Source organism: Manis pentadactyla, chromosome 10 (genome assembly GCF_030020395.1).
Source record: "Manis pentadactyla isolate mManPen7 chromosome 10, mManPen7.hap1, whole genome shotgun sequence".
NCBI classification, from domain to species: Eukaryota; Metazoa; Chordata; class Mammalia; order Pholidota; family Manidae; genus Manis; species Manis pentadactyla.
In genome coordinates this window covers 87,621,253-87,642,731 of record NC_080028.1, presented here as the reverse complement: position 1 = coordinate 87,642,731, position 21,479 = coordinate 87,621,253, and the positions used below count along the sequence as shown (strand labels likewise).

The window sequence follows — 21,479 nt, the reverse complement described above, 5'->3', positions numbered from 1 at the left end:
GATGATATTAACTCTTCCTAGCCAGGAGCATGGGATGAGTTTCCATTTGTTAGTGTCCTCTTTAATTTCTCTTAAGTGTGTCTTATAGATTTTAGAGTATAGGTCTTTCACTTCCTTGGTTAGGTTTATTCCTAGGTATTTTATTTTTTTTGATGCTATTGTGAATGGAATTGTTTTCCTGATTTCTCTTTCTATTAGTTCATTGTTAGTGTATAGGAAAGCCACATATTTCTGTGTGTTAATTTTGTATCTTGCAACTTTGTTGAATTCCAATATTAGTTCTAGTAGTTTTGGATTGGAGTCTTTAGGGATTTTTATGTACGATATCATGTTATCTGCAAATAGTGACAGTTTAACTTCTTCTTTACCAATCTGTATTCCTTGTATTTCTTTGTTTTGTCTAACTGCTGTGGCTAGGACCTCCAGTACTATGTGGAATAACAGTGGGGAGGGTGGGCATCCCTGTCTTGTACCCCATTTCAGAGGAAAAGCTTTCAGTTTCTCGCTATTTAGCATGATGTTGGCTGTGGGTTTATCATATATGGCTTTTATTATGTTGAGGTACTTGCCCTCTATGCCCATTTTGTTGAGTTTTTATCACGAATGGATGTTGAATTTTGTCAAATGCTTTTTTAAGCATCTATGGAGATGATCATGTGGTTTCTGTCCTTCTTTTCATTTATGTGGTGGATGATGTTGATGGATTTTCGAATGATGTACCATCCTTGCTGCCCTGGGATGATTCCCACTTGGTTATGGTGTATAATCCTTTTGATATATTTTTGAATTCGGTTTGTTAATATTTTGTTGAGTATTTTTGCATCTATGTTCATCAGGGATATTGGTCTGCAATTTTCTATTTTGGTGGGGTCTTTATCTGGTTTTGGTATTAGGGTGATGTTTGGTATTAGGGTGATGCTGGCTTCATAGAATGAGTTTGGGAGTATTCCCTCCTCTTCTACTTTTTCAAAAACTTTAGGAAGAATGGGTGTTATATCTTGTCTGTATGTCTGATAAAATTACGAGGTAAATCCATCTGGTCCAGGGGTTTTGTTCTTGTGTAGTTTTTTGATTACCACTTCAATTTCTTTGCTGGTAATTGGTTTGTTTAGATTTTGTGTTTCTTCCTTGGTCAGTCTTGGAAGGTTGTATTTTTCTAGGAAGTTGTCCATTTCTTTTAGGTTTTCCAGCTTATTAGCATATAGGTTTTCATAGCAGTCTCTAATAATTCTTTGTATTTCTGTGGGGTCTGTTGAGTTGTTTCATTTCTCCTTTCTGATTCCGTTGATGTGTGTTGATTCTCTTTTTCTCTTAATAAGTCTGGCTAGAGGCTTATCTATTTTGTTTATTTTCTCAAAGAACCAGCTCTTGGTTTCATTGATTTTTTTCTACTGTGTTATTCTTCTCAATTTTATTTATTTCTTCTCTGATCTTTATTATGTCCCACCTTCTGCTGACCTTAGGCCTCATTTGTTCTTCTTTTTCCAGTTTCGGTAATTGTGCCATTAGACTATTCATTTGGGATTGTTCTTCCTTCTTTAAATATGCCTGATTGCTATATACTTTCCTCTTAAGACTGCTTTCGCTGTGTCCCACATAAGTTGGGGCTTTGTGTTGTTGTTATCATTCGTTTCCATATATTCCTTGATCTCTATTTTAATTTGTTTGTTGATCCATTGATTATTTAGGAGCATGTTGTTAAGCCTCCATGGGTTTGTGAGCCTTTTTACTTTCTTTGTACAATTTATTTCTAGTTTTATACCTTTGTGGTCTCAAAAGTTGGTTGGTAGAATTTCAATCTTCTTGAATTTACTGAGGCTCTTTTTGTGGCCCAGTATGTGGTCTATTTTGGAGAATGTTCCATGTGCACTTGAGAAGAATGTGTATCCTGTTGCTTTTGGATGTAGAGTTCTATAGATGTCTATTAGGTCCATATGTTCTAGTGTGTTGTTCAGTGCCTCTGTGTCCTTACTTATTTTCTGTCCGGTGGATCTATCCTTTGGAGTGAGTGGTGTGTTGAAGTCTCCTAAAATGAATGCATTGCATTCTATTTCATCATTTAGTTCTGTTAGTATTTGTTTCACATATGCTGGTGCTCCTGTGTTGGGTGCGTATATATTTATAATGGTTATATCATCTTTTTGTACTGAGCCCTTTATCATTATGTAATGTCCTTCTTTATCTCTTGTTACTTTCTTTGTTTTGAAGTCTATTTTGTCTGATACTAGTACTGCAACACCTGCTTTTTTCTCCTTGTTGTTTGCATGAAATATCTTTTTCCATCCCTTGACTTTTAGTCTGTGCATGTCTTTGGGTTTGGGGTGAGTCTCTTGTAGGCAGCATATGGATGGGTCTTGCTTTTTTATCCATTCTATTACTCTGTGTCTTTTGATTGGTGCTTTCAGTCCATTTACATTTAGGGTGATTACTGAAAGATATGTACTTATTGCCATTGCAGGCTTTAGATTTGTAGTTACTAAACGTTCAAGGTTAGCTTCTTTAATATCTTCCTGTCTAACTTAACTCACTTATTGAGCTATTATAAACACTGATGATTATTTCTCTCCCTTATTATTCCTCCTCCTCCATTCTTTATATGTTGGGTGTTTTATTCTGTGCTCTTTTGTGTTTTCTTTGACTGCTTTTGTGGGTAGTTGATTTTATTTTTTGCCTTTAGTTAGTATTTGGTTGGTCTGCTTTCTTTGCTGCGATTTTATTTTCTGTGATGACATCTGTTTAGCCTTAGGTGTGCTCCCATCTAGAGCAGTCCCTCTAACATACCCTGTAGAGGTAGTTTGTGGGAGGCAAATTCCCTCAACTTTTGCTTGTCTGGGAATTATTTAATCCCTCATTCATATTTAAATGATAATCGTGCTGGATACAATATTCTTAGTTCAAGGCCCTTCTGTTTCATTGCATTAAATATATCATGCCATTCTCTTCTAGCCTGTAAGGTTTCTGTTGAGAAGTCTACTGACAGCCTGATGGGTTTTCCTTTGTAGGTGACATTTTTCTTCTCTCTAGCTGCCTTTAATACTTGTCCTTGATCTTTGCCATTTTAATTATTATGTTTCTTGGTGTTGTTCTGTTTGGTCCCTTCTGTTGGAGGTTCTGTGTATTTCTGTGGTCTGTTCGATTATTTCCTCCCCCAGTTTGGGGAAGTTTTCAGCAATTATTTCTTCAAAGACACTTTCTATCCCTTTTTCTCTCTCTTCTTCTGGTACCCCTATAGTGGATATTGCTCCTTTTTATTCGTCACACAGTTCTCTTAATGTTGTTTCAATCCTGGAGATCCTTTGATCTCTCTGCATCAGCTTCTATGCATTCCCATTCTCTGGTTTCTAATCCATCAATGTCCTCTTGAATCTCATCCATTCTGCTTTTAAATCCTTCCAGAGATTGTTTTAATTCTGTATTCTCCCTCCTTAGCTCTTTCATATTTCTCTGCAAGTCCATCAGCATGGTTATGACCTTGTAAATTCTTTTTCAGGAAGATTGGTTCGGTCTAACTCCCCAGATTCCTTTTCAGGGGAGACTGTCTGGGTTAATCTGGTCTGTATCAAATTATTCTGCCTTTCCATGGCAATAGAGATAGTCATGGGTAGTTGGTACGTGTCAGCAGGGAGAACGTCCCTTCTTGCTAGTTTGTGGCCTTCCTCTCCTGGGAGAACGGTGACCTCTAGCAGCTTGTGCTGGGCAGGTGCGTGCAGATGGGGGTCTCTGATTCTTGCCTGGCCACTGTGAAGGAAGCTCCACACACGGTTGCTCTGTGCTCCTCTATGGCTAGGTCGCACCAGAGTGGGAACAGGCAGGAGGCTGTTTATCGCCGTGAGGGGCCTTGGAGCTGTGCTGCTGCCCAAGGGGTTAGGGCGCCCGGTCCCCAGGTTCCCAGCTGCTGAGCTGATTGTGCCGGGACACCTCCATCCAGCTGTACGGTCCCTGTCCCTTTAAGACTTTCAAAGGGCACTCATTTATTTTTGTCCCGGGGCGCCAGCTGTGGGGACCCGCTCGCAGATTTTATTGCCCCGTTCCACTAGTATCCAGCACCCCACGCACTGTGTGTCTGTGCTCTGGTGCGGATGCCTAGGGCTGGTTGTTTAGCAGTCCTGGGCTCCCTCTCCCTCCCCACTCTGACTCCTCTCCTCCTGCCTGGAGCTGGGGTGTGCGGTACTCGGGTCCCACCAGGCCACGGCTTGTATTTTACCCACTTCACAAGGCACTGAGTTCTCGCAGGTGTAGATGTAGTTCTGGCTGTTGTCCTGTATCTTCTGGTCTCTCTTTTCGGAATAGTTGTAATTGTTGTACTTTCAAAAATATTTATGTTTTGGGGAGGAGATTTCCACTGCTTTACTCACGTCACCATCTTGGCTCCGACACCAACAATTTTAGATTAGGAAGAAAGTGATCATATAGCCTTTGGTCCTCATTTAGGCAGAATGTGTCTGCATATGAATTGCCAGATGTGGGGACTACGATGAGAAAGATTAAGAAGGCTTTTAAAATTTTGTGACTGAATTTCTACTATGAAAAGGTCTCCTATAGCTCCAACTCAGATGCCTTGAAAGAAGTTTCACCTCTTAAATTCTATTAACAAACCTGATGTACTGAATTTCCCTTAGATCTAATTTTAAGGAAACAATGATCTGGCACTTGTGTTTCTGGTTTTACAAGGTCTGTCCTGTGGCTTTTCAAAAGAGAGTCCTCAACATAAATTCCTATGGCAGTATTTCAAATATAAACCAGTTGGTCTTGAACTTGGTGAAAGTCTGGAAAAAACATAAATACAAGATCCATACCCAGACTTTTGGGAGGCTTTCACCTTCAATATCTTAGATGTTCCCTGAGAAAAATGTAGGAGTGATGGTGGGCCTTGACCCAAAGGAGTTAGTTAACTCATGGGACCTCTGATGCAGCCCAGCAGAAAAGCTTTGAATGACAAAGACTACAGTGTTCAGCTAGGCCAAATACTCTACAAGGGGAACTACAGAGAATAACTCATTTAATAACAGGAGTTGAAAGGTGCAAATGTACAAAGAAAAGCTAAACCGGACAAGTGGGAACAATCATGTTAACAGCAGATAACCCAGTCCCTAGAGGGGCCATGGAGCTCAGTTTCTGTCACAGTACTACCTCCCTTCCAACTCTGATAATATTTTAAGCAAACTCCCATTTCTTTCTGTAACTTGAGTTAATCTCTGGTTCTTAAAACCAAAGGAACCTACTTAATGGCCTGCCTGCAACTCTGCTAACATCAGCTCACCCACTTTCCTTCCCAGCAAAATTCCATTAATAATCTCTAAATGAGCAAGTCTTTCTAGCTCTTCTCCTTAAAGAGAAGCTGACCATGGTTGGATGTCTTCTCCATTAGTATTTTTTTTTTAACTTTTGTGTTGCACTTCTGCTGGGTTATTTCTACGAATAAGAAACAGAAACCTTATTAGGTACCTAGACTGGTCCAAAAATGGCAGAGCCGTATCAATTTAGGGCACTTCATTTACTTCCTGAACAAACCAGAAAAATCAAAGCATATCTCTGATTATCAACCAATTAGAGGCATCACTTTAACACGTGTCTCTAGCTTGGGGATTATTACCTTGCCTCACCAACTCTCTTTTCTCCCTCCAGAATTATTTTGATTTATATAAATGCAACTGAGTTTTAAGAAACATACCTGAGTTGATCTTAGTTTTGTTCGATTCCCAATAAATATGAGACCTTGGTCACAGAAAGCAAAGGGAAAAGTAGTTTACTTGCTAATCTGAATGCCTCAAATTTGTTAACACTCTAGCAAATCTCTTTTACCACATTCCACAATTTTACCAGTATATCTCTGGCAGGCTCCATTTTACAAATACTGTACTGACCTTTTGCTCACTGACCTGTGGGTTTATTAACTTTAAGGGAAAAACATCCAAATATAAAAGCTATCAGTTTCACTGACCTGTAATTGCTTTCACCACCATATCAGACACTTCTGGAATTTCTTCATTAACAGGGACACAAAGCATCTGAGGTGTAACCCAGTGCAGGGCTCTACAAAGAGGGAGATAGTAAAAAAGAGTTCCAAAAATGGACTGCAGTCATTTATCTTGTCATTTCCTTCACTTAAGAGGAAATATGGGGCACCACTGACTAACTAATCAGGCAATCCTACGCCCAGGCCCATTGCCCCAGCACCTATTAAGACCTCAGCTGATGTAATTAGAATTCTAAGATAAGGCTTCTCTTCTGCACTTACTGCAAGAAAAGCAGAAGACAATTTTACCAGTTGAAATAGCACTTAATATTTGAGAATGCAGATTTGAGAAGAATCTGCTGCTCCCTCTCCTCACTGTCCATCTCCATTAATGTCCTTTTAGGGTTCTGCTCTCGACTTTTAAGGCACACCAGACCCTGTGTACAAGGTCAGTAAGCATATGTCACCCCAGCTGGACCCACTGAGTTTCCTCATTGCACCCTATCTTCCCTCTAGAGATTCTGCTGCTGACCCTCACCACTTGCTTAACTAATGTTCTCACCCTGCATGTCAGTCTGAAGCCCCTCTAGTACTTTAGTTACTTCTGGCTCAACACCATCAAGCACAGATCTCTAGCTGCCAGCCCTGATGTCTGGGAACTACATTTGGGATTCCTAGGACCCACTCCTCCAGAAGCACCTCATCATGCTCAGCCTTGGACCCAATTCTCACATTTACATGGCCCATTTTCTCAGTGTTTCACTGCTGCTGGAATGCAGAACACTGGCTCTCTACTGCCATGGAACACTGGGTGCTCTGGGGAGGGTTATCGAGCCAGTGCTAGGAAAGATGTGACTGGAGGAGTGGCTGAATGAGCAGCCATGGTAGGGATGAGGAATGACACCCATTGCCTCGATATGGATATTCACAGCCTGATGAGACAGTTAATACAATGAAATGAGAAAATAATGAAATTTCCTCCTGTTCCCTGGAAATGTTAGAGATTTGAAACAATCTTGAACATCAGACCTGGTTATCTAACTGCTTGGAGTCAGATGGATAAGTAAGCTGGTGACTTGAGCCATTTTCTCCTATCAACTAACTATATTTATTATTCTCAAATTTACAAATTACCATCTAGCACCACAAAGAAGTTCATATGCTACAGTAGTTACCTAGGCTGTTACTTGCTCTCAAGGTCTGAAACTCAAGGGCCCTGTTTTCCCCACAATGACTTCTTCCAATAGTAGGTAATAAATACAGTAAGACAAAGCAAAACAAACAACTACCTGATCCTCTTTTGAATAGCGAGATCTTTCTTCTCATCATCAGTAGTTTCTGGACAGAATACATATTTATAGAGACGAGTCATGATGTACTTTTCAATCTGATCCATTATCTTCTCAACTCTTTCTGGAGGCACTGAAATACCCAAATGGATATAAAAGCTCAAAAGAATGGTGGACAGTTTAAATTAACAGTATGTTTTCATAGTAGTTTCAATGTAGCAGAAAACTAATTTACTAGTAATACATTAAACACACTTAGAAATTAAAACCTAGGATGTAACGTTAAAAAATACCCTTTAGATAAAGAAGATGTGGTGTTGGGGAGGGGTGTGTGTGTATATATCAATACACACATATGTACAATAGAGTATTATTTAGCCATGAAAAAGAACGAAACTTTGCCATGTATGACATGGATGGACCTTGAGGGTATTATGCTAAGTGAAGTAAGTCAGACCAAAACAGGCAAATACCACATGATTTCACTTAACTGGAAGCTAAAAAACAAAATAAATAAAACAAAACCCAGGCTCACAGTTACAGAGAACCAAGTGGTGGTTGCCAGAGGGGAAAGGAGGAATGAAATGGGTGAAGGGGATCAAGAGGTACAAACTTCTAGTTTGTAAATAAGTCATGGGGATGTGATGTACAGCACAGGGAATACAGTCAATAATATTGTATTAACTTTCTATGGTGACAGATGGTACAGATGGTACATAGACTTATTGTGGTGATCAGTTCGTAGTATCTATAAATGTCAAATCACTATACTATACCCAGGAAACTAACCAAATAGGGTATGAAAATTATACTTCAATTAAAAAAAGAAAAAGGAAAAGAAAAAAAAACTCTTTAAAAAATTACCTCAACTTTGGGGACTGCCTATTACAGAATCCCCACTTCTAACTTAAGCTGTTTCAGCAGGACCTGACAGTTGTACACCCTGCCAAGGAGGAAGACCTTACCATGAGGTCACTCTCCAAGACTGATGAACACTGGCAAGATTCACCCTTTCTTTTTCCTGAGGTTTACTTTAAACCCTAGAGAGCTCTCTGAGATGTACAAGTGGGACAGATTTCTCGGATACATGTATATGCTAACCATCCTTAAACCCACCACCAGTGAAGTCAAATTCAAGAATCCCTAAAGGGATGTGAGGATGGTACAATATTAAAAAATCCATCATCATCACCTACCACATCAACAAAAAGGACAAAAATCACAAGATCATTACCATAGATGCTGAGAAAGAATTTGACAAAATTCAACATCCATTCATGAAAAAACTCTCAACAAAATGGGCATAGAGGGAAAGTACCTCAACATAATAAAGGCCATATATAAAAAAACCTACAGCCAACATCACACATAACAGCAAAAAGCTGAAAGCTTTTCCTCTACAATCGGGAACAAGACAAGGATGCCTACTCTCACCACTTTTATTCAACATAGTACTGGAGGTCCTAGCCATGGCAATCAGACAACACAGAGAAATAAAAGGCATCCATATTGGTAAGAAGAAAGAAGTCAAGCCATCACTGTTTGCAGTTGACATGATATTGAACATAAAAAACCCTAAAGAATCCCCAGCAAAACTACTAGAACTAATATCTGAATACAGCAAAGTTGCAGGATGCAAAATTAATATGCAGAAATCTGCTGCATTCCTATATACTAATGATGAACTAGAAGAAGTAATCAGGAAAACAATTTCACTTATAATTGCATCAAAAAGAATAAAATACCTAGGAATAAACCTAACCAAGGATGTGAAGGGCCTATACCCTGAAAACTACAAGGCACTCATGACAGAAATTAAAGAAGACACCAATGAATGGAAATACATCCCATGTTCATCGATCGGAAGAATTAATAGTTAAAATGGCCATCCTGCATAAAGCAATCAACAGATTCAATGTAGTCCCTATAAAAATTCCAACAGCATTCTTCAATGAACTAAAGTGAATAGTTCTAAAATTCAGATGGAACCACAAAACACCCCGAATTGCCAAAGCAATCCTAGGAAGGAAGAATAAAGCTGGGGGAGATTACGCTCCCTGACTTCAAGCTCTACTACAAAGCCACAGTAATCAAAACAATTTGGTACTGGCATAAGAACAGACCCATAGACCAATGGAATAGAAAAGAGACCCCCCAGATGTAAACCCAAGCATAAATGGTTAACTATACTACATGATAAAGGAGCCATGAATATACAATTAAGGAAACGACAGCCTCTTCAACAACTGGTGTTTGCAAAACTGGACAGCTACACGTAAGAGAATGACACTGGATTACTGTCTAACTCCATATACAAAAGTAACTTGAAATGGATCAAAGACCTGAATGTAAGTCATGAAACCATTAAAGTCTTAGAAGGAAACATAGGCAGAACGGTCTTGAATATAAACATGAGCGATTTTTCCTGAATACATCTCCTTGGGAAAGGGAAACAAAAGCAAAAATGAACAAATGGGGCTACATCAAAATAAAAAGTTTCTGTACAGCAAAGGACACCAACAGCAGAACAAAAAGGCATCCTACAGTATGGAAGAATACATTTGTAAATGACATATCTGACAAGGGGTTAACTTCCAAAATAAAAAACTCACATGCCTCAACAACCAAAAAGCAAATAACCTGATTTAAAAAATGGGCGGAGGATATGAACAGACACTTTACCAAGAAGAAATTCAGATGCCCAAGAGGCACATGAAAATATGCTCCACATTGCTAATTATCAGGGAAATGCAAATTAAAACCACAATAAGACATCACCTCACACCAGTTAGGATCGCCAACATCCAAAAGACAAGCAACAACAAATAGTGGCAAGGATATGGAGAAGGGGGATCCCTTGTACACCGTTGGTGGGAAGGTAAATTAGTTCAACCATTATTAAAAGCAATATGGAGGTTCCTCAAAAAAATAAAAACAGAAATACCATTTGACCCAGGAATACCACTCCTAGGAATTACCCGAAGAAAACAAGATCCCAGATTCAAAAAGACATATGCACCCCTATGTTTATCACAGTACTATTTACAATAGCCAAGAAATGGAAGCAACCTAAATGTCCATCAGTAGATGAATGGATAAAGAAGACGTGGTACATATACACAATGGAACATTATTCAGCCATAAGAAAAAAACAAATCCTACCATTTGCAACAATACGGATGGAACTAGAGGGTATTATGCTCAGTGAACTAAGCCAGTTGGAGAAAGACAAATACCAAATGATTTCACTCATTTCTGGAGTATAACAAAGTAAAACTGAAGGAACAAAACAGCAGCAAACTCAGAGTCCAAGAAGAGACTAGTGGTTACCAAAAGGAGGTATTGAGGAGGTTGGGTGGGAAGCAAGGGATAAGTGTATTAAGATACATTATGATTAGCATACACAATGTAGGGGGGACACAGGGAAGGCAATATAGCACAAAGAAGACAAGTAGTGACTCTATAACATATTACTACACTGATGGAGAGTGACTGCAATGGAATGGGAGGGAATTTCATAATATGGGTGAATGTCATAACCACAATGTTGCTCATGTGAAACCTTCATAAGATTGTTTATCAATGATACCTTGAAATAATAATAAGTAAAAGAATCCCTAAAAACTTAATGCTCTAAGGCAGTGATTCTCAATTTTTTTTCTACCTCAACCTACATGAGGAATACACAGTCTAGAAAAATGACTCATAAAATGGTGACTCTAAGATGGGGGTTTCATTTAGAAGCCTCGTAATGGGTTTTTTTTAATCATATAAATTTTTTTTGGAATCATTAATGTATAATTACATGAAGAACATTACGTTCACTAGGCTCCCCCCAACACCAAGACACCCCCACATACGCCTTCACAGTCACTGTCCATGAGGTAGTAAGACGCTGTAAAATCCCTGTTGTTTTCTCTGTGTTGTATAGCCTGCCCCGTACCCACCGCCACATTATACATGCTAATTCTAATGCCCCCTTTCTTTTTCCCCGCGCTTATCAATCCCTTCCGACCCATCCTCCCCAGTCCCTTTCTCTTTGGTAACTGTTAGTCCATTCATGTGTTCTGTGATTCTGCTGCTGTTTTCTTCCTTCAGTTTTTCTTTGTTCTTATACTCCACATGAGTGAAATAATTTGGTATTTGTCTTTCTCTGCCTGGCTTATTTCACTGAGCATAATACCCCCTAGCTCCAGCCATGTTGTTGCAAATGGTAGGATTTGTTTTCTTCTGATGGCTGAGTAATATTCCATTGTGTATATGTACCACATCTTCTTTATCCATTCATCTACTGATGGACATTTAGGTTGCTTCCATTTCTTGGCTATTGTAAAGAGTGCTGTGATAAACACAGGGGTGCATCTGTCTTTTACAAACGAGTGCTGCATTCTTAGGGTAAATTCCTAGAAGTGGAATGCCTGGGTCAAATGGTATTTCTATTTTAAGCATTTTGAGGAACCTCCATACTGCTTTCCACAATGGTTGAAATAGTTTACATTCCCACCAGCAGTGTAGGAGGGTTCCCTTACCTCCACAACCTCGCCAACATTTGTTGTTGTTTGTCTTTTGGATGGTGGCGATCCTTACTGGTGTGAGGTGATATCTCATTGTGGTTTTAATTTGCATTTCTCTGATGACTAGCAATGTGGAGCATCTTTCCATGTGTCTGTTGGCCATCTGAATTTCTTCATTAGGGAACTGTCTATTCAGATCCTCTGCCCATTTTTTAATTGGATTACTTGCATTTTGTTTGTTGGGGTGTGTGAGCTCGTTATATATTTTGGATGTCAACTCTTTATTGGATCTGTCATTTATGAATATATACTCCCTGTATGATACCTTTTTGTTCTATTGATGGTGTCCTTTGCTGTACAGAAGCTTTTCAGCTTGATACAGTCCCACTTGTTCATTTTTGCTTTTATTTCCTTTGCCCGGGGACATATGCTCATGAAGAAGTCACTCATGTTTATGCCTAAGAGATTTTTGCCTATATTTTTTTCTAAGAGTTTTATGGTTTCATGACTTACATTCAGGTCTTTGACACATTTCAAATTTACTTTTGTGTATGGGGTTAGACAGTGATCCAGTTTCATTCTCTTACATGTAGCTGTTCAGTTTCGCCAGCACCATCTGTTGAAGCAACTGTCATTTCCCCATTGTATGTCCACGGCTACTCTATCGTATATTAATTGACCATATATGTCTGGGTTAATGTTTGGAGTCTCTATTCTGTTCCACTGGTCTGTGGCTCTGTTCCTGTGCCAGTACCAAATTATCTTGATTACTGTAGCTTTGTAGTAGAGCTTGAAGTTGGGGAGCAAGATCCCCCCCACTTTATTCTTCCTTCTCAGGATTGCTTTGGCTATTCAGGGTCTTTGGTGGTTCCATATGAATTTTTGAACTATTTGTTCCAGTTCATTGAAGAATGCTGTTGGTAATTTGATAGGGATTGCATCAAATCTGTATATTGCTTTGGGCAGGACAGCCATTTTGACGATACTAATTCTTCCTAGCCAGGGGAATGGGATGAGTTTCCATTTGTTAGTGTCCTCTTTAATTTCTCTTAAGAGCGTCTTATAGATTTTAGGGTATAGGTCTTTCACTTCCTTGGTTAGGTTTATTCGTAGGTATTTTATTCTTTTTGATGTTATTGTGAATGGAATTGTTTTCCTGATTTCTCTTTCTATTAGTTCATTGTTAGTGTATAGGAAAGCTACAGATTTCTGTGTGTTAATTTTGCATCCTGCAACTTTGCTGAATTCCGATATTAGTTCTAGTAGTTTTGCAGTTCTAGGGTTTTTTATGTACAATATAATGTCATCTGCAAATAGTGACAGTTTGACTTCTTTACCAATCTGGATTCCTTGTATTTCTTTGTTTTGTCTGATTGCCATGGCTATGACCTCCAGCACTATGTTGAATAACAGTGGGGAGAGTGGGCATCCCTGTCTTGTTCCCGATCTCAGAGGAAAAGGATTCAGCCTCTCACTGTTCAGTATGATGTTAGCTGTGGGTTTATCATATATGGCCTTTATTATGTTGAGTTACTTACCCTCTATGCCCAATTTGTTGAGAGTTTTTATCATGAATGGATGTTGAATTTTGTCACATGCTTTTTCAGCATCTATGGAGATGATCATGTGGTTTTTGTCCTTCTTTTTGTTGATGTGGTGGATGATGTTGATGGATTTCTGAATGCTGTACCATCCCTGCATCCGTGGGATGAATCCCACTTGGTCATGGTGTATGATCCTTTTCATGTATTTTTGAATTCAGTTTGCTAATATTTTGTTGAGTAGTTTTGCACCTACATTCATCAGGGTTATTGGTCTGTAATTTTCTTTTTTGGTTGAGCCTTTCCCTGGTTTTGGTATTAGGGTGATGTTGGCTTCATAGAATGAGTTTGGGAGTATTCCCTCCTCTTCTATTTTTCGGAAAACTTTAAGGAGGATGGGTATTATGTCGTCGTATGTCTGATAAAATTCCGAGGTAAATCCATCTGGCCCGGGGGTTTTTTTCTTGGGTAGTTTTTTGATTACCACTTAAATTTCTTTGCTGGTAATTGGTCTGTTTAGATTTTCTGTTTCTTTCTGGGTCAGTCTTGGAAGGTTGTATTTTTCTAGGAAGTTGTCCCTTTCTCCCAGGTTTTCCTGCTTCTTAGCATATAGGTTTTCATAATATTCTCTAATAATTCTTTGTATTTCTGTGGGGTCCGCCGTGATTTTTCCTTTCTCATTTCTGATTCTGTTGATGTGTGCTGATTCTCTTTTTCTCTTAATAAGCCTGGCTAGAGGCTTATCTATTTTGTTTATTTTCTCAAAGAACCACCTCTTGGTTTCATTGAATTTTTCTATTGTTTTATTCTTCTCAATTTTATTCATTTCTTCTCTGATCTTTATTATGTCCCTCCCTCTGCTGACCTTAGGCCTCATTTGTTCTTTTTCCAAGTTTGATAATTGTGACATTTGACTATTCATTTGGGATTGGTCTTCCTTCTTTAAATATGCCTGGATTGCTATATACTTTCCTCTTAAGACTGCTTTTACTGCGTCCCACAGTAGGTGGGGCTTTGTGTTGTTCTTTTCATGTGTTTCCATATATTGCTTGATCTCTATTTTAATTTGGTTATTGATCCACTGATTATTTAGGAGCATGTTGTTAAGCCTCATTTATTTGTGAGCCTTTTTGCTTTCTTTATACAATTTATTTCTAGTTTTATACCTTTGTGGTCTCAAAAGTTGGTTGGTAGGATTTCAATCTTTTTGAATTTACTGAGGCTCTTTTTGTGGCCCAGTATGTGGTCTATTCTGAGAATGTTCCATGTGCACTTGAGAAGAACTTGCATCCTGCTGCTTTTGGATGTAGAGTTCTATAGATGTCTATTAGGTCCATCTGTTCTACTGTGTAGTTCAGTGCCTCTGTGTCCTTACTAATTTTCTGCCTGGTGGATCTGTCCCTTGGAGTGAGTGGTGTGTTGAAGTCTCCTAGAATGAATGCATTGCATTCTATTTCCCCCTTTAATTCTGTTAGTATTTGTTTCACATATGTTGGTGCTGCTGTATTGGGTGCATATATGTTTATAATGGTTATATCCTCTTGCTGGACTGAGCCCTTTATCATTATGTAATGTCCTTCTTTATCTCTTGTGACTTTTTGTGTTTTGAAGTCTATTTTGTCTGATACTAGTACTGCAACACCTTCTGTTTTCTCCCTGTTGTTCACATGAAATATCTTTTTCCATCCCTTGACTTTTAGTCTGTGCATATCTTTGGGTTTGAGGTGAGTCTCTTGTAAGCAGCATATAGATGGGTGTTGCTTTTCTATCCATTCTATTACTCTGTGTCTTTTGATTGGTGCATTCAGTCCATTTACATTTAGGGTGATTACTGAAAGATATGTACTTATTGCCACTGCAGGCTTTAACTTTGTGGTTACCAAAGGTTCAAGGTTAGCTTCTTTACTATCTTACTGTCTAACTTAACTTGCTTATTGAGCTATTATAAGCACTGTCTGATGATTTTTTATTTCTCTCCCTTCTTATTCCTCCTCCTCCATTCTTCATATGTTGGGTGTTTTGTTCTGTGCTCTTTTTAGGAGTGCTCCCATCTAGAGCACTCCCTCTAAAATACCCTGTAGAAGTGATTTGTGGGAGGTAAGTTCCCTGAACTTTTGCTTTTCTGGGAATTGTTTAATCCCTCCATCATATTTAAATGATAATCATGCTTTATACAGTATCCTTGGTTCAAGGCCCTTCTGTTTCATTGCATTAAATATATCATGCCATTCTCTTCTGGCCTGTAAGGTTTCTGTTGAGAAGTCTGATGATAGCCTGATGAGTTTTCCTTTGTAGGTGACCTTTTTTCTCTCTCTGGCTGCCTTTAATACTCCTTTCTTGTCCTTGATCTTTGCCATTTTAATTATTCTGTGTCTTGGTGTTGTCCTCTTTGGGTCCCTTCTGTTGGGAGTTCTGTGTGCTTCCATGGTCTGAGCAACTATTTCCTCCCCCAGTTTGGGGAAGTTTTCAGCAATTATTTTTTCAAAGACAATTTCTATCCCTTTTCCTCTTCTTCTGGTACCCGTATAATGCGGATATTGTTCCTTTTAGATTGGTCACACAGTTCTCTTAATATTGTCTCATTTCTGGAGATCCTTTTATCCCTCTCTGCATTAGTTTCTACGCATTCCTGTTCTCTGGTTTCTATTACTTTAATGGCCTCTTGCATCCCGTCCATTCTGCTTTTAAGTCTTTCCAGTGATTGTTTTATTTCTGTAGTCTCCCTCTGTACTTGCTCCTTTAGCTCTTGCATATTTCTCTGCAGATCCATCAGCATGCTTATGATTTTTATTTTGAATACTTTTTCAGAGAGACTGGTTAAGTCTATCTCTGCAGGTCCTCTCTCAGGGGTTGTCTGGACTATTTTTGGACTGGACTAAACTGTTCTGCCTTTTCATGGTTATAGCGGTGGCTGTAGGCAGGTAGTGGGTGATCAGCTCAGAGAAGAAAGTCCTTTCCTGCTTGCTGGACAGCTTGCCCTTCTCCGCTGCCTGTGTCAGTTACCCACACTCCTGGAGCAGCAGCCAGGTTAATCCCCTAAGCTGCTGTGGGCAGGGTTTCTTTTAAAGCAGCGCTGTGTCCTGCGGGGAGTGGCAGGCACGCCAGATGCACTCCCCCGTGAAAGCAGCTCACCTGCCGGGCAGCTGTGTGCCAGCAGCGGCCTTTGGGTCTGGCCTGACTGTGCATTGGGCTGGTATTCCGGGCAGCTGCTGGGGGCACAGCTGCTCCTGGGCTGCTCTTCCACCACCGCCGCCAGCTCCCACAGGCCGCTCCCGGGCCCCTCTGTTGCTGCCACAGGTGTGCACGAGTCTCTCCCGTTCCCCTCTGGTGCCACCACTGCCAGCATACACAGGCCGCTCCCAGGCCACTCGGTTGCCACCACCACGGGCTCGCATTGGCCTCTTCCAGGCCCGTCTGGCGCTGCGGCCGCTGGCACGTGCGGGCCACTCCCAGGGTGCTCAGTCACCGCCACGGCGGGCTTGCACGGGCCACTCCCGGTTCCCTCTCGCACTGCTGGCACATATGGGCCACTCCTGGTCCCCTCTGGCGCCACCATCCCTGACGCGTGCTGCCGCTCTCCCACTACTGGGCCGGTGTGTTGGTGTCTGCATCAGTTGGGGGAACGACTGGCAGGCTGCTTATTGCCGTGAGGAGCTTCAGAGCTGCGCTGCCATCCAGGGGGTTAGGGCACCCAAAGTTCCCCGGGATTCCCAGCTGCTGGCTAAGTGTGCCAGGATGACATCGTCCAGCTGTGGGGTCCTTGTCTCTTTAAGAGTTGCAAAAAGCACTCACTTTTCTTTTGTCTCAGGGGCGCTGGTTGCATGGACCTGCCCTCAGGTTTTTCTTTTCCATTTCTCTAATATCCAGCATCCCGTGCACTGTGTGTCTGCGCTCCGGGTGCAGATTTCTAGAGCTGGTTGTTTAGCAGTCCTGGGCTTTCACTCCCTCCCCGTTCCAACTACTTTCTTCCCGCTGGGCTCTGGGGTGGGGGGGTGTTCGGGTCCCGGCAGGCTGCGGCTTGTATCTTACCCCCTTTGTGTGATGTTGAGTTCTCACAGATGTAGATGTAGCCTGGCTGTTGTACTGTATCCTCTGGTGTCTCTTTTAGGATTAGTTGTATTTATTGTATTTTCATAAATATATATGTTTTTGGGAGGAGATTTCCACTGAACTACTCATGCTGCCATCTTGGCTCTGCTCATAAAGGTTTTTAATAGACTCTTCCCCTACCCCTAATGGAGTTATTAAACCCACTGCTCTTGATCTGTGGTGGTATCAAAGGCACTCTAAGGATCAGACCAGCTAGCTACCAGAATGTCAGCAGAGTTGTTTATAGGACAGAGTTGGCAAACCATCCCGGTCATCAGAGAGAGAGAGAAAGTTCTAAGAGACTCAGGTCCTGTGCATTGACCAGTGTGATCCCTTAATGGTGGCTAACCAAGTATTACCTTTTCCACGAGTCTGCATTCTTTCAGCTACATTCTGGTAAAAATCTTGAGTACACTCTGACTGTTCTTCAATGCTTAAATCCTGAAACAAAGGGACAAAGAGGCTGCTTGGTAGCTGAGGAGAGATCATGAGTAAAGCTCTAAATTTTATAGCTTCCAAAACCCAGTCCTTGAACTGGTGCTAATCTCAAAAGTGCTTAACAGTTACATTAACACCATAGGGGAGAAAAATCTTACCATTAATATTACTTAAAACATTCCATCACCTCATTTCTTCTTGCTGTATATACAAAATCTTACATAGGTGTAACATATATTTGAAAATTTACACATTTATGTACATTTCTATCTAATCTACCTAATTTTTGATGGCTTTATAACATGCCATTATATTAAACAATTTAACCAGTCCCTATCACTGTGCATTTGGGTTCCTTCTCCTTTTTTTCACCATTATGTACTGCATCTATAAACAACTGTGTGAAGACTATGCTTTGTGATACACTTTCAGAAGTGGCATTAACAGTTTAAGATGTATAACAAACTTTAGAGCTCTAAGTATCTATTGCTAGATAGAGTCCTCAGAAACTTCAATGTACATTCATTAGGCATGTATGTGTATTTCTTGCTCCATGGCCCTGCAACATTAGGCTTTGCAATTGTTAGCTGGATTTTTACTGATTTTATAGGTATAATACATGTATTTCTTTCTTCCAGAGAATAAAGTCTACATAAAAAATAAATGCAGTTCAGCACAATAAATTAGAAGGTGACAAAAAGAAAACCAAAACATAGAAAGAGAAAGTAGAGCTGGGAACAACACAAAATGTATTTCTTGAAGATGAAGCTAGTCAAGAGTCAGCCCATAAATTTGTCCCTAAACTTTCCAGCAATCATCTCTAAGATGAAAAGTCACATAATTTAGTGTTCAAAGTACAAAAGCAAACTCATTCTTCAGGTGAAATTCTGACACCCAAATCAGAAATTTCTCTCAAGGGTTCTCATAAAGATGTCACTGTAGAAAGGCAAAAACACAGCCCAGGACCACTTCCACAGGACTGTTCATCTAGGGCTGCCTCTACATAGTCCACTGACAGCAAAAACCAAGGGCCAATAAAGCCCTGGTTAAGCACTTGCATCCTGTCACTTTGGATGAATTCAGATGCCCTGAGTTGGGCAGTGACCAGACTGTGCCTATCTGCCTTTACAAAGTCTACCCTACCAATTCTTTCCTGGTTTGGGCCCTTGTTACTGTTCACCTGGAGTTCAGCTTACTTCCCCAATTTGAATCTTTCTCACTTTTCAGTCTTACCCATCACAGTCCAACTGATAGTGTTGGATTATGATCTGGTCACACTATGTCTCAAATCACAAAGAGCTGTCCATCAAATAGCTGCTGAAGGGTGCACTCAGTCCAAATACTGCATCCCCTTCCCACTTACCTTGCCAGGTGGCCTGTTGTTCGGAGGGTCTGCACTTTGTTTTCCCACCTCTTTAACACTGTCAAAGTATTCTATGCCCAGATTAATTTTACTCCTCTTCAATCCTCCAACAGTATCCAAGGAAGTTTCTACACTATCTCCTTTAAGGCCCTCTTCAAACCCTACCTCCTCTAAGAGGCTGTATTTCATTCACTGGGTCAAAATAACCTCACAAGTTGCACAGCACTTAAAACTCTCTGTGGCTGCCCTGGCTGCACCTCTCATTTTGGCCCATATTAGTGATTTATATGTAACAGTCATTTGGTTGAATTACAATTGATCCCTTGTCTACTAAGGACTCAGTAGTACACTTAGTGAATTTTATACATTCTTAAATGTTAGGCTTTTATATTCACCAGAGTTTCCCAGTGCTGCCTTTCACTTTACCTCATATTTTCCATTACAGATTTTTAAAAACACCACTAAACCTTTCACCTCGTCATTAAGAACAATTTTTCAACAGTTCCGTTTTGGCTCCTCTCTATAGCTGAAGTGTCCTAACCTACTTTCTTCTAAGTTTTTCATGTTTAACTCTTTGGTTTGGCTGGAATGTGAGGTACACAGTATGAAATGTAGACCACAATCTGTAGATCCCTGTCTGTTCCAGCAGCAATTAGTAAAAAGCAACCTAGTTTCTCCTTGCTTTCCTAGTTGTCATATAACTTGCCCCTGAGAAACTGAAATTATTTCTGGAAGGCCTAGTTTGAATATTTCACTCATTAACTTTTTTTCATCAAAATCTCTAGTTTGACATCTTTCATTTTAGAATACACTTTGAAGTCTACTAGATTTAGAAACCTCCCATCCCAAATTCTTGTTCCCCACCTCCACAAAGATTATATATTTGCTTCCTTGTGTTTCCAGAACAATGCAACATTGTAATGCAAATTTTTCTCAGCTATTTCCAAGATACAATCTTCAGTCTTTTCTTTAAATGAGTCTTCTATATTAGATGAAGTTATTAATATTTAATGCTATGTATTGCTATTATCTTAAAAAATTACTACTTTTTACTAATGTGCTAGCCTCTTTAGCTTTTTATCACTGGCATATCATATGGTAACCGAATTTTGTGGATTTACCTTGCCATGTTGCTGAATTTATACATAACTCTATTAGAACCTTGGATTTTCCTGATAAGATTATTTTTCCTGAATTTCCTGGAAATTATATTTCAAATCCCTCAAGAATCACTTATTGGATGATTAGTAGAACTGCCAGCCACTGTACCAGAAATGATATTAAAAGATTAATAAAATGTCCAGAGGACATTCAACTTAAATGAGAAGACTGAACACAAATATAGTATCTGATGATTATAAGCCAGAAGGAGGAAGTACCATAGGGCATACAGTAAATCTCTCTTCTTGTTCCATTGTCAACAATCACCTCTAAATAGATATGCAAAGCACCATTATGTATTCTTGTTTCTTATTTAATACTTGGGTGAGGCAGTAGTGATGATGTTTCTAGTGATGCTCATGAGAACGGTTGTCTCCTTTATGCCATGGTGTGAACTCCAGCAGACCCACAGCAACTCTACAGGACAAATCCTGACCCCGCCCACGACACTCCTGATGCTGGGAGGGACAGACTGTCTGAGCATGCTCAGTACATCGGATAGATGGCTTCCCTTTCTGTACTGCCTCTTCCCAATGAGACGTCAACATTTCGTCTCCTATCTATTTCTCATCTATAAGTTGATCAAAGAAATTTATACTGTAAATTCTTTAAGCTTCATCTCTGTATAAAATTAGATCACCAGATCATGGACTAAAAAGGTCCACTGAAAGTGTTTCTTTAGAGAACCAGTTTTTATATTATGCCTGGACTTTCACGTTAATAATCACAAGCAGCAGCTACAGGTAGAACATGTCCACAGCAACATGTTTATAAATTCTAAATATCATCAAATTGTCTGCTTATTCTCTTACTGTAATTTTAAATCATTTTGTAAGAACACTTTTAGTAGCATACTCAGTTTAAATAAACAAAAGGACTACCATGAGATGTTTTTTAGCATCAAACCTGTAAATCTAATTTTATTCTTAGAATATGGGGGAGACATTACTTACCATTTTAACTGTACTATGTTTATATTGCCCAGATTTACCTTCATTACAGTGTTTTGTGCCTTAAAATAACACCCTGTCACTCTCTCTTCTTACTCTACTTTAGATTCTTTGTAGGACTTAACACTACATTGTATTACAGGTCTGTTTATTTTCTATTTCCTCCACTAAAATGTCA

General features: G+C 39.7%; 2 protein-coding genes across 5 annotated transcripts in view; both read right to left on the bottom strand.

The window, feature by feature from the left end:
- The window catches only part of TPST1 (tyrosylprotein sulfotransferase 1), a 591,927-nt gene that overhangs the window by 132,474 nt on the left and 437,974 nt on the right, over positions 1 to 21,479 (bottom strand). The gene's annotated exons all lie outside the window — the stretch shown is intronic.
- Positions 1 to 21,479, bottom strand: part of RABGEF1 (RAB guanine nucleotide exchange factor 1) — a 52,568-nt gene that overhangs the window by 7,509 nt on the left and 23,580 nt on the right. For all 4 annotated transcript variants that reach the window (XM_036907903.2, XM_036907908.2, XM_057487195.1 and 1 more), the window contains 3 exons: positions 17,749 to 17,830; positions 7,246 to 7,378; positions 5,942 to 6,033 (listed from right to left, as the gene is read on the bottom strand). In XM_036907903.2, the coding sequence (XP_036763798.1) occupies positions 5,942 to 6,033; positions 7,246 to 7,378; positions 17,749 to 17,830 (307 nt within the window). The remainder of the gene's footprint in view (positions 1 to 5,941; positions 6,034 to 7,245; positions 7,379 to 17,748; positions 17,831 to 21,479) is intronic.